The sequence below is a fragment of the Corapipo altera genome, unplaced genomic scaffold (genome assembly GCF_003945725.1).
Source record: "Corapipo altera isolate COAL_440 unplaced genomic scaffold, ASM394572v1 62, whole genome shotgun sequence".
Lineage (NCBI taxonomy): Eukaryota > Metazoa > Chordata > Aves > Passeriformes > Pipridae > Corapipo > Corapipo altera.
Genome location: NW_020884894.1, coordinates 8,092,202 through 8,108,010, shown reverse-complemented (window position 1 = coordinate 8,108,010; position 15,809 = coordinate 8,092,202). Strand labels below are relative to the sequence as shown.

The 15,809-nt window shown below is 41.8% G+C and overlaps 1 protein-coding gene across 1 annotated transcript in view; it reads right to left on the bottom strand.

Annotated features, from left to right (window-relative positions):
* Positions 1-13,646, bottom strand: part of PKD1L2 (polycystin 1 like 2) — a 46,643-nt gene extending 32,997 nt beyond the window's left edge. The window contains exons 1-11 of the mRNA XM_027646955.1: positions 12,453-13,646; positions 11,733-11,897; positions 8,442-8,627; positions 7,603-7,713; positions 7,032-7,179; positions 5,329-5,558; positions 4,263-4,667; positions 3,140-3,334; positions 2,391-2,440; positions 1,182-1,299; positions 373-580 (exon numbers count right to left, since the gene is read on the bottom strand). Of these exons, the coding sequence (XP_027502756.1) occupies positions 373-580; positions 1,182-1,299; positions 2,391-2,440; positions 3,140-3,334; positions 4,263-4,667; positions 5,329-5,558; positions 7,032-7,179; positions 7,603-7,713; positions 8,442-8,627; positions 11,733-11,897; positions 12,453-12,999 (2,363 nt within the window). The 5' untranslated portion in view covers positions 13,000-13,646. The remainder of the gene's footprint in view (positions 1-372; positions 581-1,181; positions 1,300-2,390; positions 2,441-3,139; positions 3,335-4,262; positions 4,668-5,328; positions 5,559-7,031; positions 7,180-7,602; positions 7,714-8,441; positions 8,628-11,732; positions 11,898-12,452) is intronic.
* Between the last annotated feature and the right edge of the window lie 2,163 nt (positions 13,647-15,809).

Below are 15,809 nucleotides of genomic sequence, written 5' to 3'. Positions count from 1 at the left end.
GTGGACTGGAAAACAGCAAGACAGTATTTTTACAGCTGTAAATGGATTTACAACAATAAGTTTTCTTTAAGGGCATAGAGGCCCTGGCACAGGTTGCCCAGAGAAACTGTGGCTGTCTCATCCATGGATGTGTTCAAGGCCAGGTTGGATGGAGCTCTGAGCAACCTGGGCTAGTGGAAGGTGTCCCTGCCCATGCCAGAGAGGTGGAATAAGATGATCTTTAAAGTCCCTTCCAAGCCAAACCATTCTGTGATTCTATGACTCTAAAAGTATATTATCACTTTATTATCATTATTATTGGTAACTGTGGCCTTGCACTATATTTGTGCAGTAATAACATTAACCAGTGAATATTGGGGTTTAAAAACAGACCTGATTTCCAGTTGCAGTTCTTGTTTTGCAGTCACATAGAGACACTGCTCGTCCTGCCTCTCTTCACTGCCGTGGTTTTGGACTTTAATCCTGACAGTCACTGCTGATTTTGGAGGAGGAAGGCAGGAAGGTGGGATTTGCACCTCAGATTGGTTGGTTAGGATTATCTGTTGCAGCACACATTCACTCCATGCAGGCCAGCAAGCTCCTGCACAAACATTTCCTTTATAATTAGAACAGTACCTTATAAAGGACTTTCCTACTATAGGTTTTAAAGAACTTAATAGAACAAGAAAAGTTGCCTGAACCCAATTTATAGAGTTGGTAATCTGGGTTCAGAGTATAGGTTGACTTCTTCAAAGAAATGTATGAGGTCAAGGATAATTATGGGGACAGAACACAGATGTCCTAATCCAATTTTCAGCCAGAAATGTTTTTGCATCATGTTTAATACTAATTATTACTGTTTTATTGAGATACATGTAGCTTGCAAATGCCTAACCATGTAAGTCACTTGGGTCTAATCCTTGACTATGAGAGTGAAAGCTTAGAGAAGGCAGACCTTGAAAAATTGAAAGCTCTGGGAGAAGGCAAAGCTGAGTATTATGCCATATTAGATACCATGACTAGTTTGGTGTTAACACCAGGGTAAGGTACAAGGACATTCTTCATGTACAGTGAGTGGCAAACTTTAAAGCCAGAAAACAAACCATCCTTTAGTCAGATTTTCACCACCTGATTTGACACGACAGTGAGTTTGTTACTCATCAAATAGAAGTTGGTGAAAAAAGTTCAGGGAAGTCACATACCACAGGACCAGAGAAAACTGGAGTTACTGTTGTTGTCTGGCCAGCCAAGTGTAACAGCTGTGAAAGGATCCACGTGGCGACTTGGTTTAACATAGATTCTGGGTTCTCTTTTGTGATCCTAAATAATAATAAATGTATCAGTTAGGACAGGAGTGTATATAAACACACACAAATCTTTACAATGAAAAAGATCTGAAAGTTTAGACCCCAAATGACTGGCTGAAGATCTGTGGTTTAAATGGTCTTTCCCTGATCAGAGGTAGTATGGAAGTAGAAGCTCTGGGAACAGAAGCAGATGGCACAGACAAATCGTGTGCTAAAATTCTCCTGAATGCAGAAGTGGCTTGGGAATGCAGGTCCCAGAAAACTAATTCCTGCTAATTCTTGACATCTGGAGCAAGACTTCTAACCCTTGGACAACCACTTGTTTTCTAGTGCACCTTCTAGTACCTCTCTCTTTAATCTGAACTGGATACATTACAGCTATAGATAAAGAGAAGAGAGAGGTAGCTGAGTTGTCTTTCTGGGCCACAAACGGTAATAAACTTGGTTTAGAATTAGATTTATATTCCTCTGATGCAATATATTCCTACAGGCAATCTGTAAAGCATGGTGCCTTCTTGTGAAGCATCATATCTCCTGCAGCAGATGTCTGTCTGCCAGTGTTACAGTTACAAACTAGACCTCTAAGATGATAAAATATTCTATCTGACATTTTTATTCTTTCAATTTGGACACCTGCTAGCGATTGATGTATCCTTAACTTTTTAGTTTGCCATAAATTGGATTTTTTTTTCATTGCAAAGTAATTTATACATTTCAATACAGAAGTGGAAAACACTTGGAAACAATATAAAAATATATTAAATTCTGCTTGAAGGATCACCCTTCAGGGAGAGGTTTGCAATAGCCAAGTAGATTAATTAAAAATTAATCTAAACAAATTTCAGCTTCCAAAACTGAATTGCTGGGAAAAGTTCATTTTCTCTAATATTTTTTTATGAATTGTAGATTGAATGCCTGAAAACACATTTGCCTCCAAGACTTTTGGTGTAGGTTTTGTGTTAAACCATTTGGGGCACAGAACACCTGGTCCCTAATCTACTAAGACATGAATACTTCTCTCCAATGTCTTATGCAGCACTTTGAATGGTAAGAAAAATTTATATGTATTTCAATTTTAACGAAAGATCCTTGAATAATACTTACATTTGCCTTTTGCATATTTGTTTTGTAGCTGCCTTCTACCTTAGCAGAATCTGTTTAATGCCAAAAAGAGCAGAATATTTTAGTGCTACCTGTAAAGCTTTCAGACATCCTCAGTGAATATGACTTAAATCCACAGGGTTTGACTGCTGACAGTGTGACAGGGCTGCAAGAATCAGACTCTAGAGCAGTCAAGTTAAATAGGTAAAATTGTAACAACAAGCTCATCACAGACTGTAAAGAAGATGATCCTGATTCTTCAAACATAACGGTGTAAATCAAAATATATTCACAGAAGGTGATGGAGTTTCATTGATGTACAAAGAAAAATTGGGGGGAAGCACTGGGAAAGTTTCAATACAATTAGAACTAAGGTTACTTTATTCCTGGTATAATCTGATTTTGTAAGTGTAAAGATGAGCCATCTAGAAGCATTTACTGACAGCAATTATAAGACTGCTGTGATGCAAATATTTTCTGGTTTCAAAGCTGTGTCCTGAGCCATAAACTCCACTAATTATTTCTAGGACAAACAGCAAATGAGCAATGTGTAGCATATACAGAGTGATGCTAATTTATGACTACTTCAAAGTCAGGGAATCTGCCTTCATCAGGAAAAACCCTCCACAAAAGTTTTCAGCACTGCTGCTGGAAGGAAAGCAATTACTAGATGCAAACCATAAATATTCCATTAAGGGCTGTGATTGCAAAAAGTGTGGTCAAAACCAGCACTGTCAGATTAATGCGATTACCTTTTTTATGGGAAGTGTTTGCCAACACAGTGATGAATCCAAGATCCAGACTCATGTTTGAGAAAGCATTCTTGGCCACCACTTTCACTAGGAAAATACCTAGAGAAGACAAATGGCCAGTTAAGAGTAGCAGTGGGACCAGTCTATCAGGTTTGGGGAATAACATCCAATTTGTATAGAAAATCCTATTCTTTTCTGTTAGGAGTTTTCAGGGGGTTTTCTGATAGGTGTCCTCTACTGGAAGGTTCTCCTTAATCTCAACTTCTGATAAGCCATCTGCCTTTGTCCTAGCTCTTACCATGCTGTTTTATTATCACACAGTAAAGTAGAGGTGTAAAAATATTGAAGTCCAAATGAGTTCAGGCATCTTGAGAGAGCAGCTGTCTCGTTTGAAAATTTCTGCCTCAAAGAATGGGATGTTCAGATGGGTACAGGAAGACCTAATAAAACTTTTAATATTGAATAATTTTAAAACATCAAATGAAATTATAATTAGCTTCTACTGTTCCAACCTTGGCATGGGATTGGAATAGTTCACTGGAGGATGGAATTTTTTTATCTTCTGCCACTGAATTAACTCCTAAGTACAAACTCCTTAATTTCACATTTTAAAGGCCTTGATTACTTAGTAATGGAAAGAAAATATTGCTTAAAAGCTTATTCATAATTGAGTCCAACAAAAACTACGAGTTAGAAATGGGCACACAGAAAAGCTCCCCTTTTCTTTGACATCTCTACTGAGAACTCCTCAGATTGTTAATTACTTCAGTGTAAAACGCAGAGGAGTCTAAGCTTGAAATGAACAAACAGGAGGAAAACACTTTGTGATTCAGGAAAATGTCCTCATTTGTACTTGAATCAGATTGTGTCATAAAAAAATAAACCCTATGTCTTTTTACTGTGTCTCTTCCATTGCAAGGCTCAGGTGAAGCCTTTTAGCTCCCTTACAAGTCACTACGACCGTGCTGCTCACACTGCTCTGCACACCAAGTTTAGCAGTCGGAAAAGCCACCAAATTCAGCTGTACTTTTTTGTCCCCTCCATCCCAGGATGCTGTGAGCCTTTCTGTGAGCTCTACTCAGCTGTGAGTGTTTGGGAAGCACAGGAGGTGTCAGTGCTGTACCTTCCGAGTGCACGGGAACCACGTACGTCCGAGGTTCCCCGCGAGGACCATCCTCCGTGTGAGAATGACTTCCCTTCGATCCCATCACCTCAAACGTCACCTCAGCTGGGGCACCACGAGACACAGAGACATTCACCTCCAAATTCTCCCCCAGCTGCAGAGTGTGGGAAGCCAATGCAGCCTGAAGCCCAGATATTGGCTCAACTAAGTGAACAGCAAAAGTCTCGGAGATCTCTGACGCCGTCGTGTTGCTGGATGCTCGGATTTCCAGCTGATGTATCCCTGGGCCTAGCAGCTCTTGAGAGGCACTGTCCAGTGTCAGGTTATGAGGGGCAATTCCTTCCTTTGCACTGGATTCAGCCAGGGTTATGTTATCTGCTGACATAATGTAGGTCACTCCGTTGCCTGCAAAAACACACACCGAAATTTCTCACAGCTTGTGTAATAGGCCAACCAATTCCAGCTACTTTGTGCAGCACTCCAGTATTTATGCAGGAGTCACAAGAACTGCAGCAATGCAGTCTTTTTTAATAAAGTCACTTTAGGTGACTTTATGGAAGTCTATCATGTGTTTCCTGCTGGTACTATTTGGGCAGCCAAGAGAATTCATACACTACAGAATTTTATTTTTTCCACATAAATGTGGCTTCCAGAAACTTGAAGTGAGAAAGAAATGTACACCAGCAAATGTGCCCAGCTCAGCGTGGAATCCTCTTACCCTCAATCAGGGAAGCATTTCTGTGAATTTCTAACTTCAAATACAGGAACATTCTGACTGGCATCCTGTGGATTTATGTGACTAAAGTTAGAGTTCATGCTCTGACAGAGCTCATGCTCTGTCAGCTTTGTGCATAGGAAAAAATCATTCATACTTATGTTTTAGGTGGTGAAATATCTCTGAGAAAGAAGCCCTCCAATGAAGCTGAGAGCATTCAGCTGCAGGAATGAGAGGGAAAGCATTCTCTAAAAAGAAGGATTGCTTTGCATAATGAAAACCTTGCTTCTGTCCCATGGGTGGCATAATATTTATCCTGCCCTTGAAATTATGCAGAGAAATTACCCTCACCTCCATTGAGTTCCACCTGAATCCACAACACCTCCCCATACAGTGCCCGGCAGTGAGAGCTGTTCCCAGTTTCATACTGGCTGTAGCACCCAGTAATGCTCAGTTGATCCATCTTATCTTGGACAGTCACCTGCCTCTGTGCCATCACATGCCATTCACTGGTGGTGCATTCCACAAAAACAGTGAACTCTCCAGGAGAGGTGTATCTGTGTGTGATGTTGCTGACCAGCCTGGAACAGTAAGAGAACAGCTGCTTGTTGTGGAAGCCTGTCCTGAGAAGTCCTTCACCCTACGTGGTAACACTGGTCACATTCCCAAATTTCTGACCTGGCTCAGCAATCCTGCAATCACTGTAGTCCCTTGTTTATTTGAATAGAATTTGTGGGGTTGAAGATTGTCTCCTTCTTCCATCTATGGTGTTATTAGGGCTGTATATCAGGGTGGTCACCCCCAAAGCACATCTATAAGGGTGGGTACATTTTGCTGTCAAGTAGGGAGATGACAGGTTTTAGGTGCAGCTGCTTCTGTCCTTGCCTGTGCCAGCAAAAATGTCTCTTCACTCCTGGGTCTGGTGCAGCTCCAGTCAGGAGAGCAGTGGGAGATGAATGGTTGTGGGGGTTGCTATTGTCACTAACACACACAGTGTGTTAACACACACAGTGGTGCAAAGAGCCTAAGGATATCCTTCCTGAATTACAAACACCATGGAAGGCAAATCAGTAATATTCCCAAAACTCTTCTCTCCGAACTCCTTAGATTCTTACCATGGTATCACCCAGTAAATGCAAAGATCAGGACATATCACCTATGATAATGCATATTTTTCATTAGATGTTTGAATGAAGAAACAGGTTTCACTCTAACTGGACTTCCAGAACATGCCAAAGACAAGATCAGACCCAAAAAAGCAATTCCTGTGAGTGGGTATCAGACTGGACATAGAACACAGATGAGTGTGTCTGTGAGCTATTTAGTAGGTGAAGTGCTTCCCATAAAACCAGCAAGCCTCTGCTTACAGCTGGCAAATATATTTTACATAAAGGCTTGCTACTAAAGATTTTCTTTTCAAGTTCTTTACATCTGCAGGCCTGTGTCTGTAACTCTGAAAGAAAGTTTACTGTATCTAGTACATTAATTCTTTTTGGTTTTCGTTCTTGTACTCTTTGTTTTCCTAGTTCACCCAAGTAGGATTCCATCAGTAGATAAATAAATTTCTAGAGCTCTTCTCTGTCATTTCCAGCACTTGGACAGAATCTGACTTTTAAATCCAACAGAAAAATGTTTGATCTCTTAAAGATAGAATTTTTATGCAATTGAAAAAAAAAAAAGTCCAGAATGTCCTTGTTATATTTTAAATGTTATCAAAAAATACTCTTTAAAGTTAAGAAAATAACATTTGCATATTCCTTGGCAATTACTGACATGTTTTCAGTAATTTTGAGCCTTAGGATCTGGAATAAATTCTCTTAAAACTAGGAAACACTTGTTATAATAAACAGAAGAAATATTGTGGTTGGCAGCTTGACATAAAGTTTTGTAGCAATTTCAAAAGAGGGTTCTGCAGATCCAAGTGTCTTGTAGTTATGGCCTATTATTAATCTACATAATTTTTAACATATCATTTATGAGACTGGGAACATTCAATAAAGTGCAAGCAATGAAATGTGGTGTTTGTGTGATGATACAGGAAGGATATATCTTACGTTGGAGGGTAGTAAGGATCGACAGTGTGACCATCTCCAGTGCTGATGGTACAGGACAGGTTGCCAGAGTATGGTGAGAGCAGCCAGTTCAGACTGACCGTGATATTTTCAAAGACAAAACATGAATCTGTCACAAGCAGCTGCAGACCTGTAAAACAGAATGACAGAACTCCATGCCAGTGTTTGCCTGCATTTCTTACATAATTTAATCCATTTTCATGCATTGAGAGCCAGCCTGCTCCAAAACAGGGTTGATGCTGCTGCTGATTTGTGTGTGTTGGTGGTGTGACAGGGAGCTGATTCTTTCCTATACCTACTGGTCAAGATTCCTGTTGGACATAATTTTATTCCAGTGTGGTTTATGTGTCTGGATTTCCAAGCTTTGTATTCTATCCAAACCCTTCAGTTAGGACAGGGAATCTACATTTTTATGCTTATTTTTAGTGGTCACTGCTATTCCAGTTTCTTCCCTGAGGATGGAGCAGTGATTTTTAAGATAAATATCAATGGTCACAATGTTCCAGCACAGAGCAGGGCAGGCTTTTGGTGTTGCCAGCCCCTTCCCTCTTACCTTCCTTGCAGTGGTATTGAATAGACAAATAGCTTCCCCAAGCTGGACAAGGATCTCCAAAGAAAGTGCCATCTGCTGTCACCTGGCAGGCCTGGAGACCATGACACTGGCCTGGAAAGAAGGAGAGTTTTGTATCAACTGCTGGGTTTTGTCTTTGACTGTCACAACAGAGGAACAAAAAGCAGAGGAGAAGCAGTACCATGTCACTGAGTTCTAGACAAACTTCCACATCGCTTTGGCTGCAGTGTGTTGCTTAATGCCTGGTATTTCTTAGCACCATTTTATTTTATTGGAATAAAGCTGAGTTAGAGCAGGTAAAAAAGCCCAAAGAATCCCCACAGGGACAGGTCACAGTCACTGTTTAGTCTGGGAAGCAGCAGAACCCTTGGCCCCAGTGGGGTCAGTGCTCCACACACGGAAGGGAGCAGCAGGTCCCTCCTGCCCTCATGTTCCCGTGGGTGTCAACCCTCCTGGGTTGGAGTTGGGTTTGTCTGGATGTGTCCTCTCCCATCTCTGCCAACCCTGGCATCTCCCACTGAGTTTGTCAGGGAGTAATGTGCCCACACACTTTCTTCACACAGCGACAGGAGCCAGGTGCACCTTTGTTCTCCATTTGCTCCTCCTCTCCTTCTCTGAATCTTTGCTCCTTACAAAGTCCCTCCTTTCCATCCAGCCTCCTGTAGGAACCTCCTCCCTGTCAGTTCTCTGTGATCCCCTTCATTTTAGGAATAATCCACTTTCCCATTCACAAACTCCACTGAAATACAAGATAAAATACTTCAGGGACCAGGAACTTTGGCACATACTCTCTGTTTCTGACAAGCAATGCCATAAATTACCTGCTACTTCATCTTTGACACTGATCCAGCTGCAGCCTTCATCTGTATCCTCCTGGAGTGGAGTCTCAGACACACAGTAATAACGAGTCTTCCGTCCATAGAAGCTCTCTCCAATTTGAATAACTTCTCCAGATCCACACTGCACAGTGGCATTGTAATTATCACATGCAATGCTCTGGCCAGATTCTAGTGGGAAAAAAAAAAAAAATCTAACTTTTGGCATTTCTGAAAAATCCTGCTACAGTTCTACTGCATGTCCCCTTTTTTTGTTTCTCTTTCTTCCCTTTTCTCCCTTCTAAGCTAAACAATTAAGAAAATGAAAAAAAACCCCACTCAAATAATAAATATTTTTATTTTTTAAAAGTCAAAATGAATAGATTTACGTTTTAACTGCCTTAAACAAAACATTGAGGGCATTTTCAAAAAACAAAAATATTTTAATCTAAAAAGTAAACTTTTTTGGGGGAAAAGTCTTCACGTTTGTTTGACTTGCAGTACTGGAAGGTTTAAAGTTACTCTTTACTTCCGAAAGAGCCTTGTGGTGGTGTGTGATTTGCATAATCTTCAGGTAATTGCTGAGGAGAATAGTTTGCATATTAAGTATGGGACCTGATCGCATTTCTGCTACAGAGACACCTTTGTTCCTGTGTGATATTTGACTGACTTCATTCAGCAGGACTGCTCAGATGAGTAAGGTCATAGCTCTAAATGCATACACCTCATTCTTTGATTAATCTAGGACAGTTAATTATCTCTCAGAATTCTTAGTATCCTATAGTAATCAGGATACTTAATACCCTAAAGAGGAGGATGTGAAAGACTGCTCCCATATGGGAGTGTTGCAAAAGAATGTTTTTGTTTCAGCTGTCCCAGGTTTAAATAAGTTGTCCTCCAGTTGCTGTTTGGATCATTCCCCTCAGGTCCCTCTATTAACTGTGCCAGTGTGTGCACAGTGCAATAATTGTGTGCTATTGTTATTTAAAGGCTAAGGCTAAGCCTGGCTGTAACTATAGCAACATGATCAGTTTACAGATTAGAGCTCTCTAAATAAGCTTGAAAAATAACTTGCTGTTAAATTCTAGTCCAGACTATTATCTCGTGCATTTTTTTGGTTCTTTACTTTATATAAAGATTTCCTGCAGTCTTTGCTGTCTCAGCAACTTTTACATGGAAAGGTGCACAAAACCTGATTTGCATTCCTACGTACAGACACTGGTTCAATACACACATATTTACTACAATAAATTGCTAACCCACAGAGCATCAAATGGTAGAATTGAAATAATAAGAAACAGAAATAATGCTCGGGTAGATGGGCAAAAAAAGGATGAAGACAGAACGCTGTCTGGTCAGTTGATTGTGCACATATTCCTAGCTCAGGTGATCAAGTAGACAAGTTACCAGGCATCAGAGAGATTAAATTCAAATATTGGTACTATATGGAACCACTATTCATTTCAGTGTCCATGAGCACCAAGCTCCCAGTAGCCATGAATGAAGCTGTGAAGTACCACTACATCCATTTTACAGAAAAACCAAGGCGCTGTCAAGTTGTGGAAATTTCCAAACATTTATCACCCAGAGAAGCTAATGAAAATATTTCCCATTTCTTTGGGGTGTTGGATCTAATTCCTTGCATGCAAGGCTGGTAAAAGAGGACTCTTTTACTCATGTGTGAATGCACGTGGGCTGGAGATACTGAAAACAAGGCTATAATTGCCTCAACAGTCTGGTTTCCTGGGTAGTGGAATGATGGATGTAGTGTAGGATATTGTTGCCCAATAATGCAAACTCTCTTTGAATTTAATGGGCTCTAAGTCAGATCCTATGGTAACAGATGATAGTTTCCTTGCAAGCAGACAGTTGTCTACCGTGGTTGTAATGGAAAAATAATTTTAGTCTGTTTTTGCAAGGAAAGTAAGCTTAAGGGATTGTGCTGTCTGCCAATTTCCTCTCCCCCAATCATTTTTAATGTTAGTCATCTTCAGCCAGATTTGATATAAACCTCAAAACACCCTAAAATTTCATGAAAAGCAATTGCTAGGGAGAAGAGAAGGAGCTACATCATCACCTCTATTAGGACTAGGGATTATAACCCTGTTTATCTGCTCCACGATGTGGGATTCCACTGGCCAACCCATACAGCTGGAGTTCTGGAGCAGCTGCAGAGCTGCAGGGGAGGGAGCTGAGGGAATGAAAAGTATTTGCAGAGGTGGGACATCCTGGGGATTTGGGAGTGAACTGGGAGTGTTGAGGAGGAGGGCAGGGAGAGGATGTGGAACAGAAAATCAGGAGAGGAAATAAAACATTATTGGCTTTGCTTATTGCGGAACAACTTGGTATTAATGTCAGAAGTAGAAGAGTGCTGGACCAGGGCAGCAGCACTTCTAGGGCTTGTGGAAACCTGTACTTGCATACTTGATTCAAAGTCTTTTTATATCAGTGAGCCCACAGCCAGACTGTTCTTCCAGTGCTTATGACCTCAGTTCTAGTTACCGTTTAAAGTACTTATGTGCAAAGTGCGAGGAACACAAACTCCCCTCATATCTATATGTTGAATGGGATGATATTGCAGGCATTCCTTTCCAGGACTGTTTGTTCCAAGTCACAATCTAAGGGACACAATGTCTGTAGATTTTCTGCCTGAGCACTAAAATGCCATCAGGAAGCACAGGTTCTTGTCTGGTTCCTTAACCCGGGGATGCCCTTGAACTTCACCTGATGGAGGGGTCTAGGAAGAAACAGGAAAAACTTGCTCTCACTTTTGCTCACTCCAGGCTTCCAGGAGTGGTTTGTCCGGAAGCCTGGCTGTATTTCTGCTTCGGTTACAAATGGAAATTATTTTGGCACACATTTGTGATCAAGAGTGTCTTTACAGGGCAGTCATACAGGTCCCACCTCGCTCAGGTGCTGTGGGGGTGTGGGAGTTTATTCTTGCAATCATGCTTTAAAGTAGCCAGCTGATGTCCACTATGGTCATGGACAACTACACACGAGATTCACTCTCAGACCCATTTCTGCTTCACTAGCCCTCTGCTGGCACCCTGGACCTCAACAGTGGGTTGCTGAGCACCTGCATCTCCCAGTGATTTCTGGGTTCTTCCTTCTTTGGATCAGGTCTTACAACAGCACACTGGAAAAAGAGCAACTGCTGGGGTTATATTTTGCTTGTTTGCATTTAATAAGATTGATGAAGTTGTTGCCCAGGTACTTTGAAAGCAACAAGGCAATTTATGCCCAGTTGTGATCACAGCACACTCACTTTGCTGTTCCAGCACTTGTGTGTCTTACCAAACTCACAAATGAAGTCAAATTCCTGGCTGCAATTTTCAGTCACACCCCACTGATACTTGGCATTCTTCAGGATGTACCCACATGTGGATGAGAAGGAAGATGGCTGATCCTTGTACCAGTTGGTGTAGCTTATATTTGAAGAGTCCAGCCAAATCATCGACTCTGTGAACAAAGAAATTGTGTCCTGAATGTTTATTTTCCACAGTAATTCAATTAAGAGCCTGCAGAGCAGGATTGTAACTCTGCTCCTACTGAAGCAGAGGTGGTTTAGTCTGGGTAAGGATCTTCAATTACATTTTATATTGAACCTGATACAATCATTAAAACAGACACTGCCACTTTGTCCTGTGATACCAGCCTCAAGATTCCACCCTTTTGCTTGCATCAGACCTTGCAGCACTTCCTTGTGGGATGAATTGGCTCAGCCTGCTCTTCCACTGGAGACCTAACCCAGCACATTTGTTTCACTGGGTCAGCAGCTGATCTAATAAACCATGTGTTCACACAACCACAAGACCCAGTGGAAAGGGGGATAATATGCAATTGGGAAGTGAAGCAGGCAATTAAAAACATCTTACTATAGATCTGAAGATACAGCAACAAAAGACAGAGGCTTCTCAACAGATATCTATAGAGGGACTGATTGCATTTTCTACCATGTTAAGAAAGCATCACGGGCTGATACAGATTTAAAGATGTGATTCTAAAACCACCTACCGTCAGTAGTTTCATTCTGCAAGGAGTTTGAGATGAGTCCTATCCACCACTCCTGATCCTCAGCAATATGTTTTTGTAAAAACTCTTGAGTTTCCTCATTTTGAATAAAGACAAGGTGCCCTCCTCCTCTCTCACACCAGCTCTGGGCACTTGTGAAGCTTTGCTGGAGTCTCACAAACTCATAGCAGGAACGGTTGAAAGCTTGCTGGTACTTTGAGCAGGGGATTCCTTCATCATCAGTTGCTTCCTCCCCAGCCAAACATCCAGCAAGAGAAACCAGAACTGCAATCCCCAGCCACATTTCCAGCTCAGTGCCCTGTGTGGCACTCGTCCTGCTTACCACACCACCACTCCTTTTGCTGCCTTCTTCAAAAACTTGAGATGTCATCCCTGTCACGTCATCAGCATTCCTCCCCTTTGCTGCTTCCCACAGCAGCAGCAAGAGAGTGTGGAACAGGTTGCTTGCAATATATAATGGTGATTGTGTCCAAGGAGACACACAACAGGTGCTGGTGCTGAGCCACTGCAAGGGCCTTGTGAGGCCCATTGTGCAAATGTCACATCCCAGGCGGGATCAGTTTGAAAGGAACACATTAAAGCATTGCTTTCCTCATGAGCAGACAAGATAAAGTTGATATATGCTGCTGTTGGACATGTGGGAAAGTGAGATAAAGCTCCTCCATCAAAGGCATCACTGTGCAAACATTAAAGCTGGAGGTCTTTATAACAACAACAAAGAGATACAATAATAGGAATGAGAGGAGAATGAGGAAAGTGAGCAAAGCAAGGAGTTATGAGATGAGAAAACACATACTGCTCCTCTAGATACAATTTAAAATTTTTAAAACTATTTAATGGTTTTGTATTGCTTTATTTTTAACAATTGTTAAATTGTCTGAGGTGCTTCTTTTGGATGCTAATGCAATGTATGTCTATCATTATTGAATCGTATTCATCCTGCCCACCTGTTTACACATATGCAGGTTAATCTCAGCTGTTCCAAGAAAGTTTCATTTTGAACTGTTGTGTCTTAGAATTCCACACCCCAAGTGAAATGCTCCTGTCATCCCTTAAAAGCTAAGTTGCTCAGTTTCATAGAGCTACAGTATTTATACCTGCTGGAAGGTAGAGGAGAAAGCCTGAAGTTAAAATAATGATTTAGAAAAGATGAAAATATTGCCTTAATCATCAGAACTACTTGGGAGCCCTATGTGCACATTCCAAAGGCTGCTGATGGACCTCAGGAAGCAAGCCCAGCAACATTTAGGAGCTGAAATCCTTAAGTGCACCTCAGCTTCCTTATGAAAGATACCCATCAGGTTTACAAAGCTCCAGTAGAAACACAGCACAAAGAAGGATCTGTAGCTATTGTGATCCTCCTGCCCTTGGCATGAACTCCATTGGATTTGATGCCATTATTACTAATTTATGGCACCATAACCCAAAACTGAAAGAACATGCACTTATATTTAGCCATGGATCAGTGAGCCAGTTACTGCATCCCAGAGGTGCAGGAACCTGAGATGTTGGATGGATTCCTGCATTGCAGAAATGCCTCTTGCATTGTTGCACCGGGGAGCTGAAGGCAATGCCCACACCTGCACTGTGCCAGTGCAGCCCCAGCTTTAAAGCTTCCTGCCAAAGTATCAAATGTTTGCATCCAGTCAAACATTTAAGAGTGATCTTCAATCCCAAGACCTTTCTGGACCTCCAGTTCGTGGCTATCTTGCTCAGCTGGATAAAGCAGGACTATGAAGAGGGTTTTCAAGATAAAGTTTATGGGAAAGTGTTTAATGGGTAGGACAATTGAGGGAGATGAGAGGAAAGGGGAAGAAAATATACTGTGATGCCTCCATAGACACTGTGCTGGATGTTTTCTTTCTCACCACACCTGCAAATCACGACTTCAGCTGTGGAACCACTGGAGCAGATCCCACACGAATTTCTGACTGATTAATAGGGAGAGCTTATGTAGCAGCTGAGATGTGACTATTCCAACTGGGTTTCTCTGCTCAGGAGAAGGCCAACCCATATTTTAATTATCTGATGGATCTGGCCCAGACACCCATCCCCTTCCTGGAAGAGACCATGTAACTATGATTATCAGCTGGTTCTGTTGGGAATATCCACAATTTAGGAATCCCTTTTGGGCCACATACACAGCTTCACAGGCTTCAGTTTGGGAACCCCCAACCCCACCGTTTTACATCCAAGCTGCTGCAGCAGGCAGAGCTGGGGGCACCTGCTGTTCAGTCAGTTGGCCACTGTATATTTGCATGATATTTTCTTCAGAGTCTTTGCTTCTTCTGGGGCCCTGCTGACTTGCCAGGCTTTGCAGAAGCTGGCAGCCAGCCCCTACTTTGGCCTTCAAGATATGAGAAACACAGTCTGTTCCTGCAAGCACAGGTGTGATGGAGGAGACTCAAACACATCAGGCTTAGTGACACAGCCTGTGCATTCCCAGTGGGTGCCTTTGGCTCACTTTTGTGAGGAATGTGTTCTGTAGCATCATCCAGTTCTCCCTCTGCAACTGGAAGTTTGACTGCATGGGCATACTGCTAAAAATGCCAGAGCTGGGGGTGCCACAGGCTGTCCTCTGGGAACCTGCTCCAAAGCCATTGAAAGTAATGGAAGTCTTGTCTCTGGCTTAGACAGATTTTGAAACAGGCCCTGAAAAAGAACAAATAATGTTTGGAAATGTCTACAAATAAAGCCAAGCTCTCCAAGTGAGTCTACTGTTGGCAATTTCTATAGCAATGTGCATTTTTTTCCTAATCTACGGTTGCTATAAGTAACTCTTCAGCTGCCTGCAGCAGATGGAGAGTGGAAGAAAGACAATTTCCCTCCTTTTGCAGTTTGTTGACTTCATATATTTTAGTGCCAGTGGAGCGGTCTGTCAGTTTATTCTGTTTACCACAAGAAAAGAAAATAACTACTTTTAGGCATCAAAATGAGGGTGTTCAGGAGAAGAGAAAATTCTGAAAGCCTTTTCACTCATAAGTGAAAAATGACTGGATGTCAAGTAGGCAGTGCTCCTTGAACTTACCTTCTTGTGGGAAACCTGCCTTTTGCATTCTTCCTCAACAGAAAGACTTTCTTTTTTAAGTAGTTTTCCCAATATCTTCACACCCTCACTCCAAGCTGCGATAAAGCTTTGAATGGCTCCTTTGTTTGTGAGCTCTCTTGAGTCTGTTGGAATAAGACTTTCATTTTTTCTCAGAAGTGTTTTAGGGGGCCCTGCAGATCTCTTACACAGCCCTAACTTGCCCTTGGGAGTTGCACCAGATGGTGGCCATGGAGGGAAAGTTTCTTCAGAAAGGCATTGTGCTGTATAAACCATCACAATTGACAATGATG